Below are 27,692 nucleotides of genomic sequence, written 5' to 3'. Positions count from 1 at the left end.
GCGTGTTAATTATAATTATGTATCAATTTTACTATTTATATAAGTCAAACTTGAGATTTGAAGCTTAAAAGTACATATGAATAGCAAACAACGACTCGATCGTAATTATGCATCAAATTATCCATTAATGAAAGTTGAACTTTTGAACAAATGAAAGTTGAACTTAAAATTTAAAACTTACAAGTACAAAAAATATCGGTAGACTTTAATACTAGTGTAACACTTGATTCTTAAAAGTTAAGAAAATAGAGAGTAAAATATAGTAGTAAATGGTTTTGACAATTATTAGCAGCAAAGTGAGAGCCGCTGACAACACAGCATCTCTTATAATTTTATCTGCTCTCTCTCTCTCTCACACACTCACACTCACACTGTCTCTCTCTCTCTCTCTCATCATCATCACCCTCATAATCGTCATCTCTCCATTCATTCACTTCCCTCTCTCTCTCTCTCTCTCTCTCTCTCTCTCTCCTCTATTTCTCTTTCCTCATTTATCTCTCTCCCCCACAACCCATCTACTGTTTCTGTCCTTTCTTTTCTCTCTGTCTGTCATTTCTTGCAGGCGGCAGCAGCAGCAGCAGCACTGTTGCAGTTTCGAAGGGGATGAAGATGTTGATTAGACCCTCCTCCTCCGAGTTCAAATCTTCCTCCTTTTTTCCTTAATTATTATTTCATGTTTTTTAATTTTCTTTTCTGTTTTTGGGTTTTTAATTAGACTAATGAATAAAAACCAAATCTCAAGTGTGTCAAGTCCAGCACTAACTCGTAGGAAAATTCACTTTCTGCCTTTCATCTTTCCAGTTGTCTAATCTAATCTTCCTCCTTCTTCCTTTTGCCTCTACTCTTAACTCTCCCTCCCCCTCCCCCTCCTCTCTCTCATCTTTCACCTCACCCTCTCTCTCTCACACTCAAGAGGAAGAAGAAGATCTGCCTTTCCCGCCGCTTAATGTACCCAATGAATTTCACTGGGTACATGAATCAGCGGTGAAGAATTGGAAGAAAGACGACATCTTTCAGCTGCGTCGAGGAACTGAGAAGAACCCATTTTCTCAATTCGCGAGATTATGCAGCAGCAACCAGCAGCAGGAGGAGCTGGAGGAGTTGGAGGGTCCCAAACCCATTACGGAGGAGGAGGAGAGATGAGTGCTGCTGAAGCTGAGGCGTCGGCGGAGCAAGGTCAGCTGGTGGTGGAAGCGGCGTCGCCAATCAGCAGCAGGCCGCCAGCTTCCGCGGCGGTGAATATGGACGAGCTCATGACTCTGTCCGGTGCGGCTGTTGCAGCTGAAGATGCTCTTGCGGATCGAAGTGGAGGTGGTGGGTCCAGCGGGAACAGATGGCCGCGTCAGGAGACCTTGGCGCTTCTCAAAATCAGGTCCGATATGGATGCGGCCTTCCGCGACGCCACCCTCAAAGGCCCCTTGTGGGAAGATGTCTCCAGGTAATTAACAAAAACAAAAACAATTTTAAAAAAAAATCACATAAATCAAATCAAAATTCATTCTTTTTTTTTTTCTTCCAGTCTTCTGAATTTTGGTCATCAAGTTCATTCATTTTCCGCTTTTCCCAAGTCATCTAATTCAGCATTTTGGCATTCCCAATATTGATTATTTCTGGGTATCTTCACAAAATTCCTTTTTTTTTCTTTGAAAAACAAAAGAAATTAATTATTTTTCTGCATAAATATTGTATATATATATATATATAAATACATTCATACAGAGCCAGCCAGCCGCACATGGGACATGGGGCTTCTATCTCTTTCCATCACGATTCACGAGCCGAGCATCTTCTTCTTGGAATTTAGAGAGGCTCAGATCCACTGCATCACCTGCAACCAATCCCTCCCTCCTCCCTCTGTTTTTGTCGCCCTTTAAATTAAACACCCGTTTTTTAAAATCCCGATGAGATTTCCTTTATTTCCCCACCAAAATATAAAAAATTACCAACATTTTCCTCTTTTTCTCTTAATTTTTTCCTTTTTCTAATAAAAAATTAATGCTTTAAAATTTCCACTATAGACAGCTAATATTATATATTTAATTTATAGGAGATAGAGACCAAGTGAGGATCATGGGAGCCTGGGAGGTTCTCCTCCCACTCTCTCCCCTCCTTTTTTTTATTTAATTTTTGTCTCCTTCCCCTCCCTCGAGTCCCAGTTGGGAAGATGATGATTTGTACTATTTTATTGGATTTGATTAATTTTTTTAATGATTAATTATATAACAAAACATGGGTTTGTGACGCATTGTGCAGGAAACTAGCGGAATTGGGGTACAAAAGAAATGCCAAGAAATGCAAGGAGAAATTCGAAAACGTTCACAAATATTACAAGCGGACGAAAGAAGGCCGCGCGGGACGCCAAGACGGCAAAAGTTACAAGTTTTTCAGCGAGATGGAGGCTTTACATGGCACCGCCGCCGCAACGACGGCCAACGTGTCGGCCTCTTCGGGAGTGCACGCCGCACACGCGTCTCCGAACCCGGTTTCCGTCGGGTTTGGGCCTGTCAGTAACCCCATGCCCATCTCATCGTTCAGAATGTCACCCACGATTCCAGTAATGCCCTCCCAACAGCAGCAACAAGCCACTGCAATTCAAATAATACCTTCGTCGCAACCTACAGCCACTCCGATGGACGTCAACTTCTCCTCCAACAGCTCGTCGACTTCCCCGGGAACTGACGACGAGGACGACGATGATGACATGGAAGGAGAGCCCTCGAGTCGGAAGAGAAAACGGGGGAGTGCTAGTACTAGTACCGGAACTAGTGGCGGCGGAAGTACCCGAAAAATGATGGCGTTTTTCGAGGTTTTGATGAAGCAAGTGATGCAAAAGCAAGAGAGCATGCAGCGGAGGTTTCTAGAAGTGATAGAGAAGAGGGAGCAGGACAGGACTATCAGGGAGGAGGCGTGGAAGCGTCAGGAGATGGCCCGGCTAACTCGCGAGCACGAGCTCATGAGTCAAGAGCGGGCCATTTCTGCTTCCAGAGACGCCGCCATTATCGCTTTCCTGCAGAAAATTACTGGCCAGACTATTCAGTTGCCTCCGGCTGTCAACGTCCAAGTCGCTCCCCCACCACCTGTGTCTCCGTCGGTGTCAGTTGTCGCTCCATTACCACAGACAACGCCACAGCCGACGACACAGACATATCAAACACCGCAACAGCAACAACCTCAGCCGCCGCAACAAGTGCAACAAGTTCGTCATGCTCAGCAGACTCAAAATGTTCAAGCGGTGATGGCTGTACCGGAACAACAGGTACCTCCGACGCCGCAGGAGAATATTGCTAGCGGTGGAGGAGGAGGGAGCTCCGAGCCTGCATCGTCCTCTAGATGGCCGAAGGCAGAAGTGCTGGCGCTGATAAAGTTGAGGAGTGGGCTTGAACCGAGGTACCAAGAGGCAGGTCCGAAGGGCCCACTTTGGGAGGAAATCTCAGCCGGTATGGGGCGGATGGGGTACAAGAGGAGTTCCAAGAGGTGCAAGGAGAAATGGGAGAACATCAACAAGTACTTCAAGAAGGTGAAGGAGAGCAACAAGAAGCGGCCGGAGGATGCGAAAACGTGTCCATATTTTCACGAACTAGATGCCCTTTACCGGAAAAGGGTACTTGGCGGTGGGTCTAGCGGCGGCAGCAGCAGCTCATTAGGAAATAGGCTGGAACAACAACCGCAACAACAGGAGAACCCAAAATCGGGTTCATCCACACATCCGCAACCAAGTGCGCATACAGTGTCACAAACACAAGGGCAAGTAGTAGCGGCGGGATCAGAAAACAAGGATGCAGATCATAGCACAAGTGTGGAAACAAATTTGAGAGCTAACCTCTTTGGAGAGGGAAAAGAAGAGGCTGCCAAGAAGGTAAAGTTTCTCCATATATATATATATATATCTAGTAACAAATACTTGCAATGCTAGGGTCTAGAGAGACTAGAATCGTCGAAATCCGCGACCTGTTAGCTTCTTGCTCGTTAAGATTAAATGAAATTCATGCCAGTATCTTACTTGTTAAAAATAAACGAGATTCAAAATTACATCTCCGCATTATTTGGCCAACACTTTTGAGTGAATTAAGTGTATTTTACATAGATATATGCTGATTGTTGGTTTTGCATTTGAAGCCAGAAGACATTGTGAAGGAGTTGATGGAAGTGCATGATCATCACCAGCAAGTTTTCCAGGGGCTGCCACAACATTTAGTAGTAGAGGACTACAACAGGATAGAGGAAGCGGATAGCGATAATCTTATGGATCAAGAGGAGGAGGACATGGAAGACGATGACATTGACGAGGAAGACGATGAAGAAACGGAACAAGAGAGGAAGATGGCGTATAAGATAGAGTTTCAGAAGCAGAATACAGGCCGTTCGTCTAACGGCGGAGGCAACGGTGCACCTTCTTTCCTCGCCATGGTTCAATGAGATGATCGATCCATCGATCGAATCCACATCAAAACCGAATCGATTTTTGCATGCATTTGCATGCGAGTGAGAAATGTGCATGGCCAAATCACTGTACAATATGTACGTATCTCAATCTAGCTCAAGTAAGATTATACCTCACATGAGCAAATTAAAGTTGAAACCCTCAAAAAATTACTTCTTCCATTTTCTCATCTTTTTTTTTCTTGTTTTTTTTTTTAAATTAATTTCTTTCATTCTCCTTTGAACATCACCACCCGATTTCATCGCCTTTTGATTGTTGCTGTCTTCTTGATCTTCTTCTTCTTCTTCTTCTTCTTCTTCTCGGGTAGTCGTCGTCGTCGCCGTCGTCATCACTTGTTTCAGCTTTTTTCCAATTTATTGATTTATTGGTGAATAAAAAAACCGTTTGAAAAACGGGGAGGGGGATTGGATTAAGACACAAGGAATAAGCTTGCTCTAAATTTACATAGCAGCAGTCATATATCGTTACAGAAGAAAAAGAAAAACAAGCCCTGGAAACGTGGAGTGAGGGAGAGAAAAAGTGGACGGTTTCACAAGGCAGACATCAGCAGTGATGATTCAGCATTATTCTTTCTTTTCTTTTTTCACTTTTATTTTATTTATTATTGTTCTTGTTAATTAATTAATTAATTAAGCTTTTGAGTTTCTTTTGTAAACTTTGCTTAGTTTGAATGAATGAACAAGCTAGCTGGGCTCTCTTTAGAATTCATATTCTCTATTCAAATTCCGCAATATATCTTTTTCTTTTTCCGTTTTATTTAAGGAGCAATTTGCAAAATACAATTTCACTTTTACCGTAACGTTCCGTGAGAATTGTACAATATTATATGAATAATACTGCATAATTGATATTATTGACATAAAATGCGACGGTTATTGTGTTTAGGTATAATATATAGAAGTCCATCTCCTTATTTATTCATTTTTTGTCAAACTTCGTGATTTTCCATAAATGTATAATCCTTATAAAAAATGAAAAAGTTACAGATAAACACGAGCATGGTGATGAAAGCAAGTGGATAATTCATTTATTGTAGCTGTCTGCAGAGGCAAATGGGGTGATTTATGAGGAGAGCCACACCTCTACGCGGATCACTGATGCCAGCTGGCTAGAGGAGGGAGGGAGGGAGCGAGAGAGAGAGAGAGAGAGAGAGAGAGAGAGAGAGAGAATTTCACTTTTATTTCAGAGACTTTTTTGAGAAATATGGGGCTTCAGAGCTTTTGGCCGAACATGTGGTGGTGGTGAGTTAGGCATTTGGCTGCTGCTCACCACGTCAGCCCATAACTGGATGTATACAAGAGAACGGAGTCGCTTTTGTAACAGTATTTTAAGTTAATCACACATAGTTATATGTTTTAATTTAATCATGTAATAATGAAGGTTTAGTTTGATAAACACTCAAACATGGAATGCTTATACAGATAATTGTGATAATATCTCGAGTAAACAATCACGTAATGTTATACGTTTTAACTTGTATCACACGTATGAGAAGAGAATGCATGATTGATTGGTCGGTAAATACATCCAAGTCTCGGATATATACAATATAGCGTTGTCTGCGATCTTTCTTATTACTGTGCTGTAAATATATATAAATACACACACACACAATATTCCAAAAAGGTTTTCTTATATCTTAATTATTTTGGGTTGGTTAGAACTTATAAATCTTTGATTTCCTTCTTTTTATCTGTATCACCAAAAAATTTAAACTTATTTACTCCATTAGGTTTTTTATTTTTATTTTTTATTAGCAGCCCACATAATATTAAGTACATATTATTTATCTTTTTTAACTCTCAAAATTCCTCACCATCCATTCCCAATACCTGCTTGGGAAGCAAAAGCAGGGTTATTATAACCCAGGAATCGATTAAACATCTTTTCTATTTTATTGAATAAGACTGAAAGTTTTCTACTTTTTTCTCTTCCCAACAAATGCAAGCGAAACGATGAAATTGCCGGGTTAGAACTTGAATGGAATGCGAAGAAATTAACGATACTTCTTTATGTATGTCGTTGGATGGCATAACCCCAATTTAATGAAATAAGAATAGTAATAAAATGGCTAAACATAATTTATGCTCTGCAATTCAACATCAAAATAATTTTTTTTTTCATACATCTGAAAATGCAAAGAAACCACATCAACATTTAGCTACGTTTTGCCAATCTGGGCGAAGTCCTAGTGCCATTTACATTACCAATACCATCTGATTGTTCTTTCCCTTGCTGCTTATACCCCTCCCATCCTTGTCCTTAAACGTCAGCTTGTTTATCTTCCTCCGATCTTGATTGTGACAGAGTATTATAAGATGTGAAGAATATGGGGGTGTATATAAAATGTGGGGTGTGTGTAAAAAATGTAAAGTGTATGTTGAGAATGTGGGATGTGAGGGTATTATGAGAAAATATCTAAGGTGTATTACGATAAATTTTAGTTAAAAAACAGATGCGAGGTGTATTAAGTATGCGGAGTTTATTTAACATATGTTAGGTGTTAATATAGTAAGCATTTTCTTTTTGTTGCCAAATATATGTCTTAAAATCCAAAACTACACAATTTTGTTTTAAAACCCTAGATATGTTTTCAAACAAAGACAAATCCTATAAGACTTAACAGTTCTTAATTGTACGGTTAAACATGCGTTAAAGAATTTCAGAAAGTTTAACGGGTCAATTTTCAGAAAGTTTAATAGGTTAATTTGAGTCACTTAATAGACAATGTACACTATACATTGATGTATACTAAAAAGCCTGATTATGTACGCTTCTCAAATTAATCTTACGATTAATAATTAGTTTTGTTTTTGTTTTTTTTTTTTTTTTTTTTTTCAAATTTGGAGAGATACTGGATTCAAACCCTAGCTCAATCTTGCCCAACATTCATGTTCATCTGCATGTTACTGTATTTTCTCTCTCACAATGCCACGTAGTGTTTCCTTACAAGCCTTCCAATCTTTTCACTTTAAGTGTTTGTGTAATTATCAGTTGGAAAATATGTATAATACATGCCTGAACATAATAATGATCTCAAAGTAATTAATTACAAATAATTAAGTTCCTTAAATACATATACAGAACAATGAGCACATGGGACATAGTGCATTTTCATTCACCATCCTTAAATAGTGGTAATGCTCACCATTTTATTTATCGCCGTTGAATGAGTTTAGATTTTGAGATTTATGTCTATCCACTACACACAATCTCACAAGTTAAACTCATCTAACGATGATAAATAGGATGGTGAGCATCACCATCATTTGAGGTATTCTCCATGGGGCGCAAAAATAAAAATGGGTAAATTACATTTTCCCCCCTCACGTTTGGGGTCGATTTCAATTCCTTACAACATCTTTAAAACATTTCAATTTCATACATTTACTATCATTTTATTTCAATTTCATACATCCGTTAGAAAATTGTTAAGTAAACCGTTAAGTAATGACGTAGCAAATAAGGGATCCCCATTTGTGCTGACGTGGCTAAACATTTAATAAAAAAATTTAAAATTTAAAATAATTAATTAAAAAAAAAGCCAAAACCTAGTTCGTCTTCCCCACCCCTTCTCCCCACCTAAGCACACCCCTAACCCAGAATCTCATTCCCCCACCCTCCTCCACTGTCTTCACCTCTCCTCCCATCCAAAAAACCCAGTTTGTCTTCCCTACCCGAGCACACTCCGTATTTCAATTTCATATGGCCGCATCGGATTCACCAACAAAAAATTGGCGGAAGGGAAAACTTCTCAGGGGAACAAGTTGAGTAGCTTTCTCTCCGATCCAACGACGTAAGAGTACGAATGTTGATCTTTGAACCCACTCTCGAAGCACATGGTGACGTCGGACTCATCTGAGTTCATGGACGGGGTTCCCGGTCGTCAGGTATCTGGATTGGGCTTGGGTTTAAAAGACGGGGTCGGGGTCAACCGGAGATCTAAATCCGCATGTTGCTGAAGCTGAAGTAACTTGGTGGAGGACTCGTCGGCCGCGGCAGATCCATTGCATTGCAGCGAGGAGGCTCTGGCGGATCGGGAACTGGTGAACCGGGATGAGGAACCAGAGTTGTGACTCAGATCTCGAAGCCTCCACATGTCCGTAGAGTGACGCCGCCGACATCGTCCTTGGATGCCTCGTCAGAAGTGGACGCTTTGCCGAGAAGCTCGGGAATCGGGTAGAGCGTACCGTTGAGAAAAACGGTCTCAACAGTAGCCTGGCAGAGATGAATTGGGATGTTGGGAATCGGGGACGACGGAGATAAAGGACATGAGGCCAACACGGCCGAAAAACTTGGAGGAGGGTGTGCTCGGGTTGGGAAAAGGGGTGGGGGAATGAGATTCTGGGTTGGGGTGTGCTTGGGTGGGGAAAACGAACTGGCTTTTTTTTTTTTTTTTTTGCTTTATTTAATTAATTTTTTTAATTTTTATTAAGTGTTTAGCCACGTGGCAGCCAGGTCAGCACAAATGGAGATCCCTTATTTGCCACATCATCACTTAACGGTTTACTTAACATATTTTCTAATAGATGTATGAAATGGAAATAAAACGATAGTAAATGTATGAAATTTAAATGTTTTAAAGACGTTGTAAGGAATTGAAATCGACCCCAAACCTGAGGAGGTAAACTGTAATTTACCCAATAAAAATTTAAACGTGATTGGCGTTGGTGGAAGTATTAATTAAGAACCATGCTTCACTACAAAAAGAAAAGCATATCACAAATAGACATGTGTCCGAATATTTGAAATTGAAAAATTATAATTAGTGGCTTGTCTATTTGTGATTGAATTTCAGCAGTACTTGCTCCTCTTCTTTCAGCAAACATAGTTCATTAATTAAACAACTAATTTAATGAAGGTACCAGGTTGTACTCTTTCTCTTTTGGCATCAAGTATTAAAGTTTGAAAAAACAGGGAAGAATCTGTAACAATAAAAATTGAAAAATACATGCATCTTATTAATTGTGTGTGTATATATAACAATAGGGGAGATGAAAGAACAAAACTGTGCAACTCAATCTGCAGAAATGAATTGATTCTTTTGATTCTTTCTTGTTTTTCAAGTTACTTACATGGTACCCTTTCTCCATAAGACATGTACACGTGGATGGTAAATGTGGATGTAAATTTCTTCCTTCTTGTTCTTGAACAAAATTGCACCTACAAAACAAATAACACCTTAGGTTAATGTCAAGAGTCTCACGCGCCCACGATGAATGGGTGGGGCTTTGGCTGAAGAACCTCCGATGCCAAAGTTAGAATTTTGAGGGAAAAATGTTTGGAGAATTTAGAAAATTTTGCAAGAGAGTTGGAATTGAGTTTTGGAAAAAATGAGGTGGTATTTGTAGGGGTATGGCCGGCCCCTTTTGGAGGTGGGGACCGGCCACTTGGATGGTTTTTTGGATGTGATTCATAATTTGTTAGCTAATTAATAAATTAATAGAGTAATAAATCAATTAATTAGCTAATTAATATAATTTCAAAGGAATGATTTTGGAATTACCTTGTGGAGAAGATTTGATGAGGATGGATGAAATAGGTTTTGAAAGATTACCTATTTTGAGCACTTTTGACCTTGATTGAGTCATGATTGTTTGCTGCTTGCGCGTAGAAGCTTCGTTGTACCTCGAGGGTAATTTTGTCTTTTTATACTCTAGAATCCATGTGTCGCCTCCATATTTTTCTCGATTATTTTTGGCTCCACAATAAAATTTTCAAAGTAATCATATTTGGATGTAATTTGCGTTGTGTGATCAATGATGTAATATTACAGAGGATCGTAGCTCAAATTGTTAAAAGCATATTCCGTTTTACTTGAGATGTTGCTTATAGAAATGATGCAGCAATCTATGATTTATTTAAAAAAAGTAATTTCCGTACTCTTATTTTTACCTCAGGAACACTCCTGTTATTTCCTCTTTATTTTATACTTTATTCGTTATGGTTTGTAATCAAAGCATTGTAGTGATGAGATTCCTTCCTTTTGCATCACGTGTACTGTCTAGTACGCAAATGAAAAGCAAAGCCTTTTTTTCTTTTTGGAGGTGGATTGTCTGCCATTCTGTTTGTGTGATCATGGATAAACCACGTAATATTTTATATTTTTATTATTTTTATAAAAAATTAATATAAAATATTGATATGACTTAATTGTAACCACATATCATAGAAGGACATAAAAGAGTAAGAAAATAGAAAGAGAGACAATCCACCTCCTTTCTTTTTGGTGAGCTAACCTTTTTTCTTGCCTGTACTTTCACTTTTCTGCTTTCACCAAGAATTATAATCACTTATTTACCCTTTTTACCCCTATGAGTCCAGCACTATGATCCTACGTTCCTCGAATGCCCTTCACGGTAACTCTAGGTACTATATGTCAATGCTAACGAGTGACGACAATCGTTCATGTGCATCAGTGTATGTTACCGACAAAAAAATGCATGCTGCACATGCATCAAATGGTTGATGAGCATGCAACTGTTTTTCAACAGTAGATGCAAGGGCGAATGGCAAATGGGATCAAGATGGTCCTAAGATCACTCCAAAGACCAGAAATATACACGTGAAATTCTTCCTAAGACGCTCCGAATGTTTCGTAAGGGTCCTTATGTGCCTACCGAGTGTTTTGATATAATGTATATTAAGCATATCTCAACATATTGTATCAACATTACTCAACAAATTCTCCATATATTACTCATCAAATTGCTTCGACATATGTCAATATCTATTAACATCTATGCAACATGATTTGACTAACGACAAGCCCACCAAGTGTTGGTGAAACACCCATGTGAATAAACTAATTTTTTTTTTTTTTTTTTTGCACGGTTCGCGCTGTTTCTATCTAAAAACTTGTACTTAACACTAAGACACTCTTAGATTCGAATCCTGAATCCGCTACTGCTAGATGCATATAAAAGTCAAGTCCCTAAAAATGGAAACACTCAAGGCCAGACTCAAAATGATAAAATCACCAATTTTACATTCATAAAAAAGCTCGAAACGAAGGGCAATTTCACTACCAGTGTCGAAACTTTTAGTAAACAGATAAAACATTACAAAAAAATGAGTTCCTATGATGCTCCAGGAAGATTAACCCTACCGACTGTCGTCGGCCCTTCCCTACTACAAATCCTGCTTGCTCTTGCTTCTTTTCATCTTTGCCTTAAACCTTGACTTCACCATAAGCGTCTCTACCGTATTTACAAAGTTCCCAACCGCCATTAAAATTAACAGTACGCCGCAAAAACTCACCTGCCAATAACATTTTTCCCGTCACAAATGCAATGATACATATGGTTCCACCTTTGAGTAAACTACACCGAATTCTCTTTATATTTAGTGAGAACGTAATGTTAGCTCTTCTGTTTTTGAAAATTACAGGGAGCTCGTCGCTCTGTCTAATTTCCGAAGACCACATGATGCTCTTTCATTTTTATTCTTGTTCACATAAATCAGAGAAAGCTTTCGGTAAAAATTACCTGCCATTCCGAAGCAACGCCAATAAAAGCAGTCGTAAGCAACTGTATTCCGACATATGCCTCAAAACCCTAAAACAAGAAGCACAAACAGTTATTCAGCTATTAAAGCATTCAAGTTACTGGGTTGACATAGAATCAAAATTTGGAGGAGACTCGGCCTACATTGCATTTCACTGAAAGAAAGAATCACTGGTTTTGTAACTTTTCCCACGCACCCACTTATACAACATATGTGCATTAGCAAGGTCAGCCTATTTTAGTTTATCTGCGGTGTAACAGTCCAATCTATCTTGCACGAAGGCATGCGTAAGTCATGCAACCTATCATTTTGTGCTGCAATGTAAAAGAGAACTACTCAAATGAAACTCTACGGACTATGATTTTTTTTTCAACAATTCATTCTGCTGCATATCATGCAAACTCCTAAGACGCATGACTAAGTATATGCAGTCAGTTAATAAGGTTGCACTTAGCGAATGGTTAAATCATATATCTACTAGCTGCCCATGAGCTCTAGCTCAAGTGGGATTGGGAAAGGGTGGGGTAGCGGTAGATCCTTAGTTCAAATTCTGCCGTAAGTAAAAACTAATCATGTTGTCTAATCACCTGTAAAATAAATAGTATTGGACATAGAATCCACAATTGACCATCTACGCCTGCTGTTTCTCCCCACACCACATCCATTCTTTTGGCCTGAAATTGCAAAACAAATATATAAAATGACAGAATCAGGCTTAAATTTTGTAATCAAACAATTAATCATTTTAATGGCACCTTTCCCAATGCAATTCGAGTATAGAGTCTCTGGCGTTGATATCTATTTTGTAAAAGCATAGCAACTCCTTGCATCATAGCCCATTGTAGGAAAAATTGCACACCTCTCTGCACAAGACTTAACAAAATCATTAACGGCGCCAAAGCTATTAACAGTAACGCACAATAAAACTAAAAAGCTACCTGCTTTTGGGAACAATTTGGTTGTCCTTTAATCTCCCATGTGAGACTAACAAGGGCCATAAACATAGCACAATAGTGATGGTATATCCACCTGCACAAACGTATCAGTATCTTTCTGAAGAAATTTGTATGTTCTGTTACAATGCCAATTAACTAACCAAATAAATGCATGAATGATCATTTTGACAACAAATAGGGTTGTTGTGAATTAAGCTCCACGAGAAGAATCAATGCACGGATGACAAAGGATTCATATTAGAGTTACCGTGGTAAGTTATGAAAAATCATAAGATTGACTATGAATTACAATCGCAAACAACATTTCCTTGGTTTATATATCTTCAACCCAAACCACAAAAGTGGGAATAAGAAATTTCGGTGACAAGTTGTGAAAAATAATAGTACGAAGTCATCATATTGACTTTTAATAACAATTATAGACAAAGTTTCCTTGGATTCATCCACCTGCACCCTACCCAATTATCCGATATCACACCTCAATAAATGATACCTCAAGATCACTTTTACACTACCTAGGAAAAGAGAAAAGAGAAAAGAGATATTATAATTACTCTGAAATTATCTATGGATCCTAAACAGGCCTTCAGAAATGTTTCCCAGAAGTCTATACTCAATTACAAGTGCTAGTTGAATCAACACAATTTGAAACAAATATATATAAACAAAAGACACGCCTGCACGCGCACATGGAGCCTGACTTAATTCAGCTCCATTATTTTAAAGAAACTACGGATATTATCAACCCAAGTTGAGCATAAGAGGGTCACAAACTTGGTTCTTGTATCTTGTAAAATACTGTAGACGAATAACAGCCAGAATAAAGGAAAATTGATGTCGGAGGAAAGATGCTGTCCGCTTACCATGGACGAATATCACTTCCATTTACTCTCAAAATGTTTTCTCGCAGTGCCAAACCAGTGTAGAGGAATAACAGCCATGCCTAATAAGCATAAACTCAAAATCAAGTCCACTATGAAATCATGCATTTAGACAAAAATATCAGCACATTCAAAGCACATGAATGTACCTGGTAAGCCTGAACTGGAAACGCTGGCAAACATCCATCCCAAATCCAAGATCTTAGTATAAGTAGTGCTGCTGGAAAAAGAAGGAATAGAAGGGCAGTTCTATCCTGCTCCAAAGTAATATCATTGTTAAGTAAAGCAGCTCAAACTAATTTTGCTTGACATTCTTTGTAGTAACAGAAGATGGAGAAAGTAGCCATATGAGATAAAGAGTAACGAAGCAGCATGAGGGAAACCATACTATATGAGTCAATTCTACTCTAAGGGATCAGATTTAAACGAAAATAAGAAGGCATAATTACCAGAAGGGGGCAAGTAAAACATTTATGACAGATGCTTTCCGTTGAGGTTATGTTGAATTGTCATGCCTCCACCCAAATATTAGCGTAAATCACTAAGACGAATTATAAGAATTTCCAAGCACACTTATATATCTCTGACGGAAGTTTTAGTAGTTAATTTAACCTCAAGGGCTTTCTATTTGTATTGAAACCCTACACCTACCGTAATTCAAGATAGCCTGGTAGTGAGAGGAAATAACAAAAAGACTAAAAAGTCAAAGAATGAAGGAATAAACCCCGGTTATTCTGAAACTGAAGAGATCGTTTATGTCACTTGTGTCATGCAAAAGGATATAAAAAGAAAAAGCAAACAAAAAAGATTCTTTGAAACATAATCCAAGCAAAAGAGTCAAAGTGGTCTGAGCAAGGTTTCTTTAGGTCATAGTTGGCTCAGTTGGTAACTATGAACTAAAGATGATCCTAAGAACTGATTCTGCACTTAGCATATTTAAAGTAAGGTATACTATTGGTACCTCCAATGTAAGATGAAAATATTCCTCCAGTTTCAAAATCTTACAGTGATATGAAGCTCACCATATATGTCAATACCAAAATCAAAAGCAACTTGGGACAAAAGCATAAAGCAATAAGACGTATTACGTACTCTGTAACCGTTGTATTCCTCTTTAACCTTGAGTCGGATATCTTTGCTAGAGGAACGCACGTTGATAGGACCGAGAAACATCCTCAGAAACCTCCCTCCTGCATAAATTTTAAGCCCTTAACATACGCACAACGAGCCAATCCAACACAAAACTAAAGCAAAAATATCAAAATTATGATCAATGAGGTAATTAATGAAACGGGTACCCTGAGATTTCCCAGGAAGAAACGAAGCGGCATCGCCATCCACCAACACACATGTAGCCCTCTGCAAATCTTCTTCCAGCTGCCATTAACATTCCAACCAAAACACCAATCAATTCCAAATTTTCAATTCAAATAAACTTCCAATTTCACGCAAATTTACAATCCCAGAAAGCAAAATCACAAAATGGGCAATCAAAGGATCCAGAAAATAAGCAAAATCAGCAATTTCAGCAGTTGGGTTTGCATGCACAGACATGCAGAAGCAGCAGAAGGAGATAAAGAACCAGAAAAGGGGTCGAAAGAACTTACCTTTTCTGCTAACTTGGGATCCAAGGCCTTGCTGGAGAGCAGGGAATCAAGCTGGGAGCGGAGGCATCGGATGGAGGAATCGAGAGATTGGGCGCGCTGGCGTAGGGATTGCTCGTCGGCTGAGGCTCTGGAGACGAAGGAGGCAGCTGAGTCCTGCAGCTCCTTCACCCCCTCCACCGCCTTGGCCACTTGTGCTCGTATCTCCTCGTCACTGCCGGAAGAAGAAGAAGTGTTCCTCTTCGCATCCCCCATCGCCGAAATCTTCCTTCCTTTTCTGCTTCAATCGATTGCGTTCGATACGATTTGATCGAATCAATCCCCTCTCCAGCTTCCGGGGCCTACCCAAAATGTTTAAATATAATTTTAATGGTTTGAGGAACATAACCCTCACAAGTCACAAATACACACGCGCGCACACTGGTGGTAGCCAACAATTGGTAGAGCCCAGGAGAGAATCGAGATTGAAAATTCAAAGCCTATTTTCCTTTTTTTTTTCTTCTTTTGGTTCTTTATTTTAAGGAAAACTAATGAAAATACTTTGAAAATTTGAGTTTTAATGATAAGAACAAAATAAAAGATAAAGTGAATAATATCAAGATTGACTTTTTAGTGTCGTTAAAATGAATAGTATCGAGAACTTTTCGTTAAAGTTACTTCCCTTTTAAGGAAAACTAATGAAAATGGCTTCAAATCTTTACATTTTAATCATAAATCATCCATTAACTTTATTTAATGACAAGGACAAAAGAATAAAAATAAAAATAAACATAAAGAACCCAACTTGCGCTGGGTGCATCCCTCATATAAACAGATACAAGAAATATAAGATCTCACATCGTCCAGGAGAGTGATCCTTTTATGTATATTCTCATCCCTACCTAGCACGAGGCCTTTTAGGAGCTCACTGACTTCAGGTTTCATGGGAACTCCGAAGTTAAGCAAGTAGCGCGAAAGAGCACTCCCATGATAGGTGACCCATTGGGAAATTCTCGTGTGAGTTCCCAAAAACAAAATCGTGAGGGCGTGGTCGGGGCCCAAAGTGGACAATATCGTGCTACGGTGGTGGAGCGGGCCTGGGATGTGGTAGACCTCGGGTCAGGATGTGACAATTTGATATTAGAGCCTAACCCTGGCCGTGGTGTGCCGACTGAGGACGTCGGGCCCCTAAGGGGGGTGGACTGTAAGATCCCACATCGCCCAGGGGAGTGATCTTTATATGTATATTCCCATCCCTACCTAGCACGAGGCCTTTTGGGAGCATACTGGCTTCGGGTTCCATGGGAACTCCGAAGTTAAGCGAGTAGCGCGCGAGAGCACTCCCATGATGGGTAACCCACTGGGAAGTTCTCGTGCGAGTTCCTAGAAACAAAACCGTGAGGGCGTGATCGGGGCTCAAAGCGAACAATATCGTGTTACGATGGTGGAGCGGGCCTGGGATGTGACAAGAAATCCTTCATCCAAATATCCCAAAAACAAGAGAGAGAGAATGGATGCATTACCAACACTAGCCAACTTCAAACTCGACGGTATTTCCTAGAATTTGTCGTCAGGGCTGGGTTTGTATGCGCAGAAGTTGCAAAGGTTGAAACCCTCGAGTTTCACAGAGTGCAACATAGTGAGATTAAAACTCAGAAATTCAAAAGTAAGTAAAGACCTCACCTAAGTTTGAGTTTAAGAGCTTCAAGCTCTCAGGCATTAATGGTGCCGAGGTCCACACTGCACCGATCCCACATGTAAGACCACCATTGTGATCTTTGCATCCCACAGACTTCAAATATGCTAAGTTTGGGGTTGATTTGTGAAGGTAAGTGGGAAAGTGAGAGCTTTCTTTTCTCGGTGCTAGAAAGATTGAGTTCGAGAGAGAAAGAGAGTTTTAGAGAAAGTTCAGAAAATAATGTGGGCGCATCCCCCATATAAATTGATAAAAAAAAAAAACATACAAAGAAAATTTGATGAGTATTGAAGAAAATTAGAAGAAGAAAATGTGTTTGGAAGGTGAGAATGTGCTAAGAAAATTCAAGAGGAGGAGAGAATAACGTAGTACCATTAAATTTCATAAATAGTGTAGTAAGTTTCATAAACAGTGTCGTAAGTTTTCATAAACATTGCAATAAGTTTCATAAATAATGTTGTAAGTTTCATAAACAGTGTAGAAGTTTCATAAACAGTGTGAGAACACGTGGGTTAGCGCGCCAGATTTTTTTTAATATTAAAATTATGTCTTTTTCATTAAAATTTAAGGTTTTTTTTGTCATTTTTATTAAATTTTAAGGATTTTTTCATTAAAATTTAAGTCTTTTTAATTAAATAAAGTTATAGCATGATTTTTTTATTAAAATAAATTTAGTCCAACCCATTTTCATGAAAGTTCCCTTTATTTTAGAGAAGTATTATTAGCATTCCAAAAATCTCATTTTACACTCCTCACAAGTGTATTTTTCATTCCTAATATAGAAAGTTTGAAGTGTAGAATGAGATTTTTAGAGTACTAATAACAATTTCCTTATTTTAACCATATTACTTTTTATTTTTCAATCTCTTTCCCTCTTGTTAAACCAACTAAGGCAAACCTACTCCTTTCTCGATTCTCCAAACCTCATCAATCGATGATGCATGACCATCTGGTTGATCAACTAGTCATATCTTACAAACCAATCCGTATGTGTTTTTTGATATAATTTATGAGATGAAACATGCTGGACTGCACTTATTTTAAACGCACAATTGGTCATAATTCATAAGCCATACGTATTAGATAAGTCGTGTGTTTTGAGCCCTTTTATTATACAACAATCTATGATATACTAATATAGTGTCATTCTATACTCTAAAAGGAGATTTTTTAAAGGCTTTTTTTTGTCAATAAAAATTTTTAAAGGCTTTTTACCAATAACGGTCTCTGAGATTAGCATAATTCCTTATTTTGGTCCATGAGATTTAAAATTGATAGAAGTGGTCCCTGAGTTTATCCACCGTCAATATAAGTGGTCCCTAAGTATGACAAATCGATAGAAATAGTTCCAAAGTAAGGAGTTATGTCAATCTCAAAGACTATTTTGACTAAAAAGCCTTTTTTAAAATTATCATATGAACTCACACACATTTTTCAATGTGTCATACGAACTGAATTTTTTTAAGGGATTTGTCATACTAATTTTTCAAAATTATTAATTTGTCATCTCACCCTAACTCCGTTAAGTTTTCCATCCAAAATACGTCATGTGTTACATTTCAGCATAAAGAATATCATGCAACTTTACCATATATTGGAGGGTCCCCAATGACTATAATTTTTAGTCATCTTCACTTCGGAACACAGAGAAATGAGTGCAGATCGGTCCTTTTTTCCAAACAGCAAACCCTCAGATCATCGTGTAACAAATGAGCCCCATTTATATATATATATATATATATTTTTTTTTATTTTAGAAACCCTAAATTATTTTTGTTGAAGGCAACTTATTAGAAGGAGAGTGAGGTGTTGAAATATCTGAAATAACCCTGAACTCAAATCATGTGCTATTTAATGAAAAACTTAATAGAATTAGAGTGAGATGACAAATTAATGATTTCAGAAAGTTGGTTTGATAGGTCATTTCAAAATTTTAATTCATATACAAATTAAAAAAAGATTTTAGTTCATATAATATTTAAACTCTAAAGAGATCAAATAAGCTCGTCACATCAAATGATTAAGCCGTTGCATAACGTACATTGTTTGGTGCTGAAATTTCTAATTTCAATGTGTTTTCATTTAATAAGTTGGGAGATCCACACCTATTTTTACTTCTAACACAATCCTTTCAATTTTCGAGCATCTAATAGAATCAATCGAATAAAATCAATGAACAAAAATTAACAAAAGTGTGAAAGATAACAAAAAAAAAAAAAAAAACAAAGTGTAAAAAGCACTATGTTTGCTTGAATTTTGATCCCAGCGACATCAAGTGAAGCGTCACTTTCACGCCCAAGTGGGGTGATCAGGTCCATACCAACCAAAGCCATTTCACAGTGTCGACCTCCCACCACCCAACATTTTCTCTTCAATTTGACTATTTGTCCTTGTTTGGGTCCTTAGGGGCCTAGAGTCTCTTCTACCTTTCAAGTCCTGCACAACGAGGACTTATATTGAACAAGTTTACAGTCACTTGTCTCTTTGATCTAATGATGCATTGTCTTTTCTTTTCTTTTTTTGGTGAATTTTTCTCTACATGACAAATACATTATTAATTTGAGGCGTCATACTAACAGTGAACATATTTCATGTAAGTTAATCCTAAACAACACCTTTGCAATAAATCATAAAAACCAAACATAAAATCTTAAATAAATAATTCAATATTCTTAATTACTCGAGCTATAACTTGTTTCTAAATAGCCTATTACTAGGCTGATGGCTCCTATAGTGTCAGAACAAGTCCAAGACCGTAATCCACTTATCAATAATCTTGGATAGGGAAAGATTGAAAATCATATCTCATATAGATGAGTCAATATTATCGACCACTTAAACTACAAGTCGCTTGTCAAGAGTCTCCGTACCACTATTTGTTACTACTTTCTTGGAGACTTTTTTGTTCCTAACACTCTAGCTTTAGCAGCTACTCAGGGTTCAGTATGCCTAACTGCCCTGCCCAATAGATTGATTTCTACCTACCTACTGTCAATCTGCACGAATACTAGCAGTTATGAACTTAGGACTCCCTACCAAATAATGAAGCTTCAAGAGGATGGATCACCTAACTCTTTGGCCAATAAGGCTTAATCACTGACCATAACACTTGTTGCTCAATATTTTCACAACCGAAAGCTCGCTAACTCTTGATTTAATGATACTTCTCTTCCGAATATTGGAAGATATCCAAGTTTGAATTCTATGTTCGACTAATTCAGATTGAACCAAGAAACACACAAAATAAGCTATAAGGCGACGATCGTTAAAAAACTATCCAATTTCCCACCTAGAAGCAGATTATATTCTCTTACACAATCCCAGAGCACAACATTGGTGATGCACGAAGAGAGTTAAAATAAAAGTTACAAATAAAAAAAATAAAAAAAGAAGCAAAAGTAGAATTGCAAGCAAAAGCAAAAAGTAAAAAAAAAAAGGATACACTACTACATCTTTACTAGCTTCCTTTTTTTTCTTCACCAGTCCAGTAAGTTTTCACTGCAAGAAGAATTTTCTCTGGATTAAAAGGTCCACTTTCATGATCCAGAATCTGGCTCTTCCATCTCATCCCGTCGGTAATCGCCTTTATTTTCACCAAGATCTCTACAGTATCCCTAAACACAACCGTTCCTTCCGGCCTCAGAATCCTATCCATCTCCAGTAAAATGAGTGTTATGTCACACCTGCAGTGTACAAACCACATTAGGCCTCAAAGTAACAAAACTCGATGACCAAATGCAAACTATCGTGGAATGGAGCTTTACCTGTCCTGGTATATGCTGAAGACTCCCCCAGCATGGATGAAATCGTATGTTCTGGGATATGTGGACAATGCCTCGCACCAATCCTGGTAATGTCCAATGAAACCCCGTTCATAAATCACTCCAAGAGTGTCCTGGTTTGAGTTGGCTGGGACTGTGTTCATAACCCACACCGGATATTTTGACAATGCTGCAGCAAATCCACCGAGGTAAGCATTCATGTCCATCACATTCCTATACCTTCCTTTGGAAATTGGTACGATCCGCTTGTAATGGTCCACCCTTTCCTTCCACAGTTGATTATCCTCGCGGAGTTTATCAGCAGTGATTCCTGGTATTGAACCACTGCTGATTCTAGGCGGGATAGCTAATGCACGCTGAGGCCACTTCTCCAACGCCCCACCAGCAACATCATTGGGATTGCTTGTCTCCGGTAGAGGAGTAATGCAACTCTCCATTTCTCTTTCCCTTTTAAGCACAAAACATGCCACATTAAGCAGAGTTAGTACAGGAGAATTCGCATTCCAAATCAAATAAACAAAATCACGAATGAAGCTCAGGGAGTAGTACCAAGCCATATCTGGATTGTCTGATTTGCATATATGTGGTGTTTTATACACCTTCCTGCTCTTAATGCATTCGACATGATTGATAGGTTTTTGCCAGATTGCAAGATCGTTCTTCTCGATCACCTTCTTCCAGCACAGGCTCTTTGCAAGAGACTCAATAGAATCTTGCTCTTGTTTCAAATCCTGTTGAGTTCTCTCCCATCCTCTCCAGTGTTTTTTCCAGTGAATAGGCGGCCCGGAAAGAATCCAATAACCACCAGGCCTTAGAACTCTGTCCACTTCAATTAGATACATACCATCTGCAAAAATAGTTCAAAAGAAAATCCACACGCTTTCAAAACCACATCATATGAAATTAGTGGTGAATTTTACTTCAACATCTTAAGTCTAAGCATAGTGGTGAATAGATATATAGATAAATACACATATACATACATATATATATATATATACACACACATACAGATGTCTATTTGAAGTATGCAGCTCCAAAAACTTCAACTCAAGTAATGTCAGATAGTGTAATATGTTGAAGCAAACATGAAAGAGAGACATAGACACTATACCATAGTTCGTCCAAGGGATCAAGCAGCGGGAACAGTGAGCCATATCGAAAGCCCTTGCAGGGTAGGGAAGCCTCTTCGAAGCCATGACACCAATCATAGCAGGAACTCCACGCTCCAATGCAAACTGGACCTGCGCTGCATGCGTATCTCTCGGCGCAAAAGACATTGTCAAGATGTCCCTCTTCAACAGGTAAGCACCCCAACTGGCTACCTAAATACCCAAACAGGAGAGTGCATCAGCATTTGCTACCTAATTACACATCTATACACATATATGTGCTACTTACACCACAGCCGGTATCAATTGCAGTTCTGATGTTGCCCTTAGTGAGAGGAATGAGCGCGTTCATTTCATCTATGTATGCATCAGCTCCCCTTGGAAACCCGGTACCTCCCCCAGGGAATCTAAACCTTTCACCCTCGACTTGAATCCAATTTTGGACAGCTTTCTCAATGCTGAGTTCTCTATGCGGAATGTTGTCATACCAAGCAAAATCACGACTCTGAGGCCACTTGAAAGGGGTCTTGTACTTTGGTGGAGCAGGAATAAGGCAAAGAAGTTGTTCTTCTTTGGTAGGGCAATGCCTCTCTCTGTATTTCAACATGCTCCTGTCGAATTTCTCCCCCTTGTTGCATCCTGGCATGGAGTGTACTCGCTGTAGGACATGTCACACGGTGGGAACTTCTGGACAGCCTCGGTTTTGTTGATGTCCACTTGATGATGGCTTTCGAAGTCCAAGTGAAGCGATGATGATGATGATGACACGGATGAGGAAGTTTTGTTCCCGGACTGAGATGGCGTTTCATCACAACCAACCCTTTGGTAGAGCTCAGATTGATTGACAGGGGCAGAAGTGGTTTGCCAAGCTCCTAACATGTAACATACTATGCAGAGCGCACTAACCCCGAAGATCCAAGTGAGCCTCTTCTTCTTGGATTCTATGTGGTGATGCTTTGGCGATCCACCACTATAATCCCTGGCCATTTTGTTCTTTCTGCAAAAAGTTCCAATTCGAACGAAAACATCAAGAAATCACACTCTACCCATCAATCAATACCTCAAGAATTTCAAGCCTTTTCACAAATCCTAAGATCCCATTTAATAACCATTCATAATTCATTAAGATCACACTGTAACTGTAACAATCAATCGAAAACATAAAGATTCAATCTTTATTCATAAATCATGAACCCCACATAAAAAAATAAAAAAATAAAAACATACATCTCTATACAGGAATAAGCAGAAAAAACAAAATCACACGCTACTCTAACTATCATCCAAATATGGAAAGATTCAATCTTTTCTCACAAATAATAAACCCAATATCAATAAAACTTGCATATTTAACTTGGAAACACAAATAAAGCAAAAAATGCAAATTTCACAAAGCAAGAACAAGATCCAGACACTTGGAAGGCAAAGCTAAGAGATCCCATTAAACAAAAAGATATACATAAAAATTAAGGAAATGGAAGGAAAAAGAAACGAAATGCAATCAGAAATGTACCTATTTCCAGCAACAGAAGTTTGAAGCTAGAAACAAAACAAGTACTCAGTACCCTAAAGTTCTCTCAAAATCTTAAAGAAACTACACTGAGGTCTGCACCTTTCCTCTTTCCCTTTTTTTTTTTATTCTTTGCTTGTTTCTGCACCCCAAGTTTTATGGCAAAAAACACCACAAACCCAACAAATCCACTGGAAACAAGCAAAGATTTGTACCTGGGAACCAGCAGCTGCAAATTGGGTAACTTGTATTTCTCTAAAGAAAACGCTGCTTAAATAGAAAGTGCTTTTTTTACCTGATGTGAAAAATATCTCAGTCAAGGCTCTCTATAGAGACCGTTCTGACCTCCCCCAGTACAACACTACCTCAAACGGAACCTCTCTACTGCAGAAACCAAAAGGGTAATTTCAAGTGGTATTTGTTGCCATATTTATTTAATCAGAAAGATTAAAAATTGGAAAGAGGAGGCAGAAAAAGGTTATTTAATAAGAGTAGGAAACATGGAAGGAAAGATGGCAACTTTAAAGGGGCTCCCCGTGATTACAGGAAGAAGGTAAATAGTGATTGGGGCGTGCAAAGCAATAATCTTTGTTTCTTAACCATGTTTTGTTTTTGTTTTTTAATGAAATGGGAAGGTAAAAGAACAAGGAAGCAGTAAGTGCAAAGAGATTTAGAGAGAGAGAGAGAGAGATAGAGAGAGAGAGAGAGAGAGAGATGGAGGAGTTGTGATTGGGTGTTTGGTTTTGGTTTAGCCTTCGAGTAATTTCTGTTTTTTGATCTAAAAAAAGAGGGAAGAAGTTAAGGAGACTGAGACTTGTGCGGCCTTCTCAAACGAGCGGAGACAGACCAGCCTCAAATCGCTCCTCACCATCTCGCTAAACTTGCATTTTCTTCATATATATTTATTGAAGAAAAACAATTAATTAATTTTTGTTTAATTTATTTACCATCTTTCTAGGTTACTATTTATAATGGATTAGGATTCTCTTTTTTTTTTTTTTCCATCCATTTCTATATTCTTTTTTTATATTTTTTATTTTGTCTTTTTTTTTCTATAAAAAAATTAATATAAAAAATTAATTTAATTTAATTATGACCGTTCAAATAAAAAATAAAGAAAATGATGAAAAAAAAAAGAGGAAATAGGATCCAATTCTATTTATAATAACTCGAACAATGTGAAAAGCCACTGGCAGACTGACATAGTTGTTTCTTATTTAAATTAAGTGGTTGCGGTTCTCTGCAAAGTTGAAACATTTTTTTATGTTATTTTATGATATTTTTGGGGCACATAGTTTACGTTTTATTTTCACATTCTTACAAACACAGTTTTGTTTAAGAATAATATTTGAGAAATTAAAATTTTAAATCAAATTTTATTTGTAATTGTTTATAATTGAATTATTACTTAAGTATTTGTTAACGTATTTATTTCGTATTGATAAAATATATTATTTAATATACAAATTCAATTTAAAAATTTAATCTTCCTAATATTATCATTTGTTTAATCCAAGGTTATATTAAATTACTAAACACTCCAACCATTTCACGTCCCACATTCCAATTTATGTTATGAAAGAGAGATTAATTTGGCATCCCAAGATGGTATTATACATTTCATTTTTGGAGAGTAGTAGTTGAAAAGGAGATCATCTCTCAAAGAAAAAAAAGAGAGATAAAATCTTCTGTATCCACTTTACGGGTGGCATTTCAATAATTTTCATCATTGAATAATACGTGTTAATTTTATGTTAATAAAATAAAAGAGAGCTAAGTTTATTAACACGTGTTTGTCAATGATAAAAGTTATAAACAGATCACACACAAAATGAGTTCAAAAAATTTAAACTTGTTTAAAAAGATATATGCATGCAGAAGAAGTATGTTTCCGCTTCTCCAACTAGCGTCGGTGGAGTAGTGACTAGTGAGACATTGCAATTGCAAGGGTAATAATGTTTTCTCCATTATCGGGAGATTTGGACTAAAAATCATCGCATAATACAACAAAAAAAATGTACGTGCAATAAATCTAACACAATAAATATGTTCATGCAAATTGAAATTTCAATTTGATAGATTGATGAGGTTTTGACAGTTTGACAAGAAAAAAAAAAAAAAGGAAAAGGTTGAGAGCGACACAAAGAGTGCGCTAAATATGCAGAAAGAGATCACGTGATACTCAGGTGGGGTTCATGTTTATGTTGGTGCTAAATTGTGTCTTGTAATATTTAGTTTTAGAGTTGGACACCACTACGTATTACATAATTACATATGGGTCCAATTTGAGGTCCACTTTCACGTTCCCATGATTTTGGTTGCTTATTATCGATGCATGCAAGTTGGTGAGCCTACGTACGAGAAAAATTAAGGTAGGTCCCTAGCTATGGATGTTTTCATGAGGTCATTTTTCAAAGTGGTTTAGATTAGCATGGTATTGGATGAAACTAAAAGATAGGATGTGTTTATTGCATCGAATTATCTCGAACTAGATTAGTTTCAATACCAAAATTAGATTGGATTGGGTTGGAATAAACAGAAGAAGAATTATGAAGTGTTTGATACAACGTGGGACTAATAAGTAGAATAAGGAAACATTAATTTTTTTGTAATTATAAAATATCGATGCTTCATTTTTTAGTTCACCGTGCAGAAATAAAAGAATTCACAGCAACATCATCCCTCTCACCGACCACCTCAATGGCTGTATGATTTTGGGTAAAGTCGGTTCGACGCTCACGACCATTCAATTTCCAACGGACGAGAATGTCGTCGAAGCACTGTCTTCCAGACGTAGGTCTTACGCTTGCTTGTCGAGGCTCTGTTGGTCAGGCTGCTGCTGGCGTACGAAGGAGAAGATGAGACTAGCAGTCCTCTCATTTTGGGGGGGCCTGGCCAATACCGCCTAGTGAAGGTGTTAGGACACGCGAGTTCCATTAAACTTAGTGCCTCTCTACAACAAACCTGAGACTTTCACTAATAATTAGTTCAATCCAGTTCAGTGAAGGTTAGTGATGTCAAATAAATATACCGTACGAGTCTTTTTTTTTGAAAGAATTGCTCGATATAATGATGTAGTTAGGTTGTCTTATTGAGATTTTCTCTATACAAGATGGTGACGTGTGGTTCTATATTATGCACTAGTGCAAGCCCAATTTAACTATCAATGCTTATGAGTGTGAATTGCAAGACTATATGTATACTTTAAACTAATCTAATTTAAACAAAGAGAGATTAAAACTTGAAAACTAAGGTATATCCATTGCTCTAATCAATGATCTTAACTTATATCTGCAATTGTTCGTAAAAATAAAAGGTGTTGATATGACCTTAAAGTCAATTAAGATAAGCAGTACTTTGGATGATTGGAATGATACTCCAATTTTCGAAAGTCGTGATCATGGCTTATAGAGGCCATCTGTGAAAATTACCAACTGGATTCTCCCTAACATAATCTTGTATGAAAATATTAAGATTTTTTAAATAATATACTGAGATTAGAAAGAAAAATTTATAACTTAAACAAAAGAAAATTTAAAAACTGAATTCATTACATCAGTTAACAAAAATAATTGAAGTTTAGCAAAACTACAAAGACATCATAATTTCGGGGATTATTATAATATTTAAAAGACCTCAATATTGTGTATTTTTAAGAAAGTGATATTCTAAATTATTATAGAGAATTGTTATTGGCACTCCAAAATTTTCATTCTACACTCCAAACTTTCTATATTCAGAAAGAAAAATACACTCGTGAGGAGTGTAGAATGAGAATTTTGGAGTGTCAATAACACTTCCCTTATTATAAATGTGAAAATAAAACCAAACTTGGAAGGGATTTTGAACACGCTATCATAATCAACTGTATTAAGTGTGCAAGCATTAATAGGTGTTTGAGAACATCTATAGGTGTGTGTTTGTAAATACGTTTAAAGTGATTGAAAGTGCTTTAACAAAAGTGCTTTTAGAATGAATTCTTAGTAAAAATATAAGTAAATCATGAAGAAAAAAAAAAAAAAAAAAAACCCTCCAATTGCTTTTGAAATTCCAAACGAGTGCGAAATTGAGTGTTTTGGAGGTTGTGAGAGAGAGTAGTACGCAGGCATTTTATTTGCACGGTGATAGAACTGAGATGATAATGACACTTTTGAGTAGGGAATGAGAGGAACGGAACAATCTCTCTATGATCAGCCACTTTCGAAGGTCCCCTCCTTTGCAATAG

At 37.6% G+C, this 27,692-nt stretch overlaps 3 protein-coding genes and 1 pseudogene across 4 annotated transcripts; 1 reads left to right on the top strand and 3 right to left on the bottom strand.

The window, feature by feature from the left end:
* The first annotated feature begins 430 nt into the window (after nucleotides 1–430).
* Nucleotides 431–5,149, top strand: LOC103950750 (trihelix transcription factor GTL1). Of its 2 annotated transcripts, none has more exons than XM_009361983.2 (3): nucleotides 431–1,438; nucleotides 2,254–3,856; nucleotides 4,121–4,276. In XM_009361983.2, exons 1-3 carry the CDS (start codon nucleotides 1,065–1,067, stop codon nucleotides 4,130–4,132), a joined length of 1,989 nt encoding a protein of 662 aa, XP_009360258.2. In that variant the 5' UTR covers nucleotides 431–1,064; the 3' UTR covers nucleotides 4,133–4,276. The 2 variants fall into 2 exon arrangements, with proteins under 2 accessions (XP_009360258.2, XP_009360257.2); XM_009361982.2 differs by having other exon boundaries at nucleotides 433–1,438; nucleotides 4,117–5,149.
* A 3,046-nt stretch (nucleotides 5,150–8,195) lies between these two features.
* LOC103950799 lies at nucleotides 8,196–9,541 on the bottom strand (annotated as a pseudogene).
* Nucleotides 9,542–11,382: 1,841 nt separating this feature from the next.
* On the bottom strand, nucleotides 11,383–15,684 carry LOC103950749 (transmembrane protein 120 homolog). The gene is made up of 10 exons (XM_009361981.2): nucleotides 15,392–15,684; nucleotides 15,083–15,161; nucleotides 14,877–14,974; nucleotides 13,934–14,038; nucleotides 13,767–13,846; nucleotides 12,886–12,976; nucleotides 12,703–12,810; nucleotides 12,535–12,621; nucleotides 11,929–11,997; nucleotides 11,383–11,701 (listed from the first exon to the last, which is right to left on the bottom strand). Exons 1-10 carry the CDS (start codon nucleotides 15,641–15,643, stop codon nucleotides 11,573–11,575), a joined length of 1,098 nt encoding a protein of 365 aa, XP_009360256.1. The 5' UTR covers nucleotides 15,644–15,684; the 3' UTR covers nucleotides 11,383–11,572.
* A 4,644-nt stretch (nucleotides 15,685–20,328) lies between these two features.
* Nucleotides 20,329–24,134, bottom strand: LOC103950748 (probable methyltransferase PMT18). The gene is given in 7 exon segments (XM_048589493.1): nucleotides 20,329–20,746; nucleotides 20,828–21,292; nucleotides 21,395–21,692; nucleotides 21,960–22,170; nucleotides 22,247–22,581; nucleotides 22,584–22,954; nucleotides 23,763–24,134. Coding segments are annotated over 6 exon segments (1,896 nt in total). The 5' UTR covers nucleotides 22,945–22,954; nucleotides 23,763–24,134; the 3' UTR covers nucleotides 20,329–20,520.
* Nucleotides 24,135–27,692: the final 3,558 nt, after the last annotated feature.

Source organism: the organism of the source record quoted next, unplaced genomic scaffold, assembly GCF_019419815.1.
Source record: "Pyrus x bretschneideri cultivar Hongxiangsu unplaced genomic scaffold, Pyrus_bretschneideri_v1 Contig3, whole genome shotgun sequence".
Taxonomy (NCBI): domain Eukaryota; kingdom Viridiplantae; phylum Streptophyta; class Magnoliopsida; order Rosales; family Rosaceae; genus Pyrus; species Pyrus x bretschneideri.
This window is presented reverse-complemented; position numbering and strand designations above follow the sequence as displayed.

Bases quoted from the DNA above. Each gene is read 5' to 3' on its own strand.
- LOC103950750 (XM_009361982.2), top strand. From the start codon at position 1,065: ATGCAGCAGCAACCAGCAGCAGGAGGAGCTGGAGGAGTTGGAGGGTCC. The intron at 1,439-2,253 runs GTAATTAACAAA...CGCATTGTGCAG, and splicing joins TTGTGGGAAGATGTCTCCAG to GAAACTAGCGGAATTGGGGT. The intron at 3,857-4,116 runs GTAAAGTTTCTC...TTGCATTTGAAG, and splicing joins AAGAAGAGGCTGCCAAGAAG to CCAGAAGACATTGTGAAGGA.
- LOC103950749 (XM_009361981.2), bottom strand. From the start codon at position 15,643: ATGGGGGATGCGAAGAGGAACACTTCTTCTTCTTCCGGCAGTGACGAG. The intron at 13,847-13,933 runs GTACATTCATGT...TATGCTTATTAG, and splicing joins TTCCAGTTCAGGCTTACCAG to GCATGGCTGTTATTCCTCTA. The intron at 11,998-12,534 runs GTGATTAGACAA...TTCTTGTTTTAG, and splicing joins CAATACTATTTATTTTACAG to GGTTTTGAGGCATATGTCGG.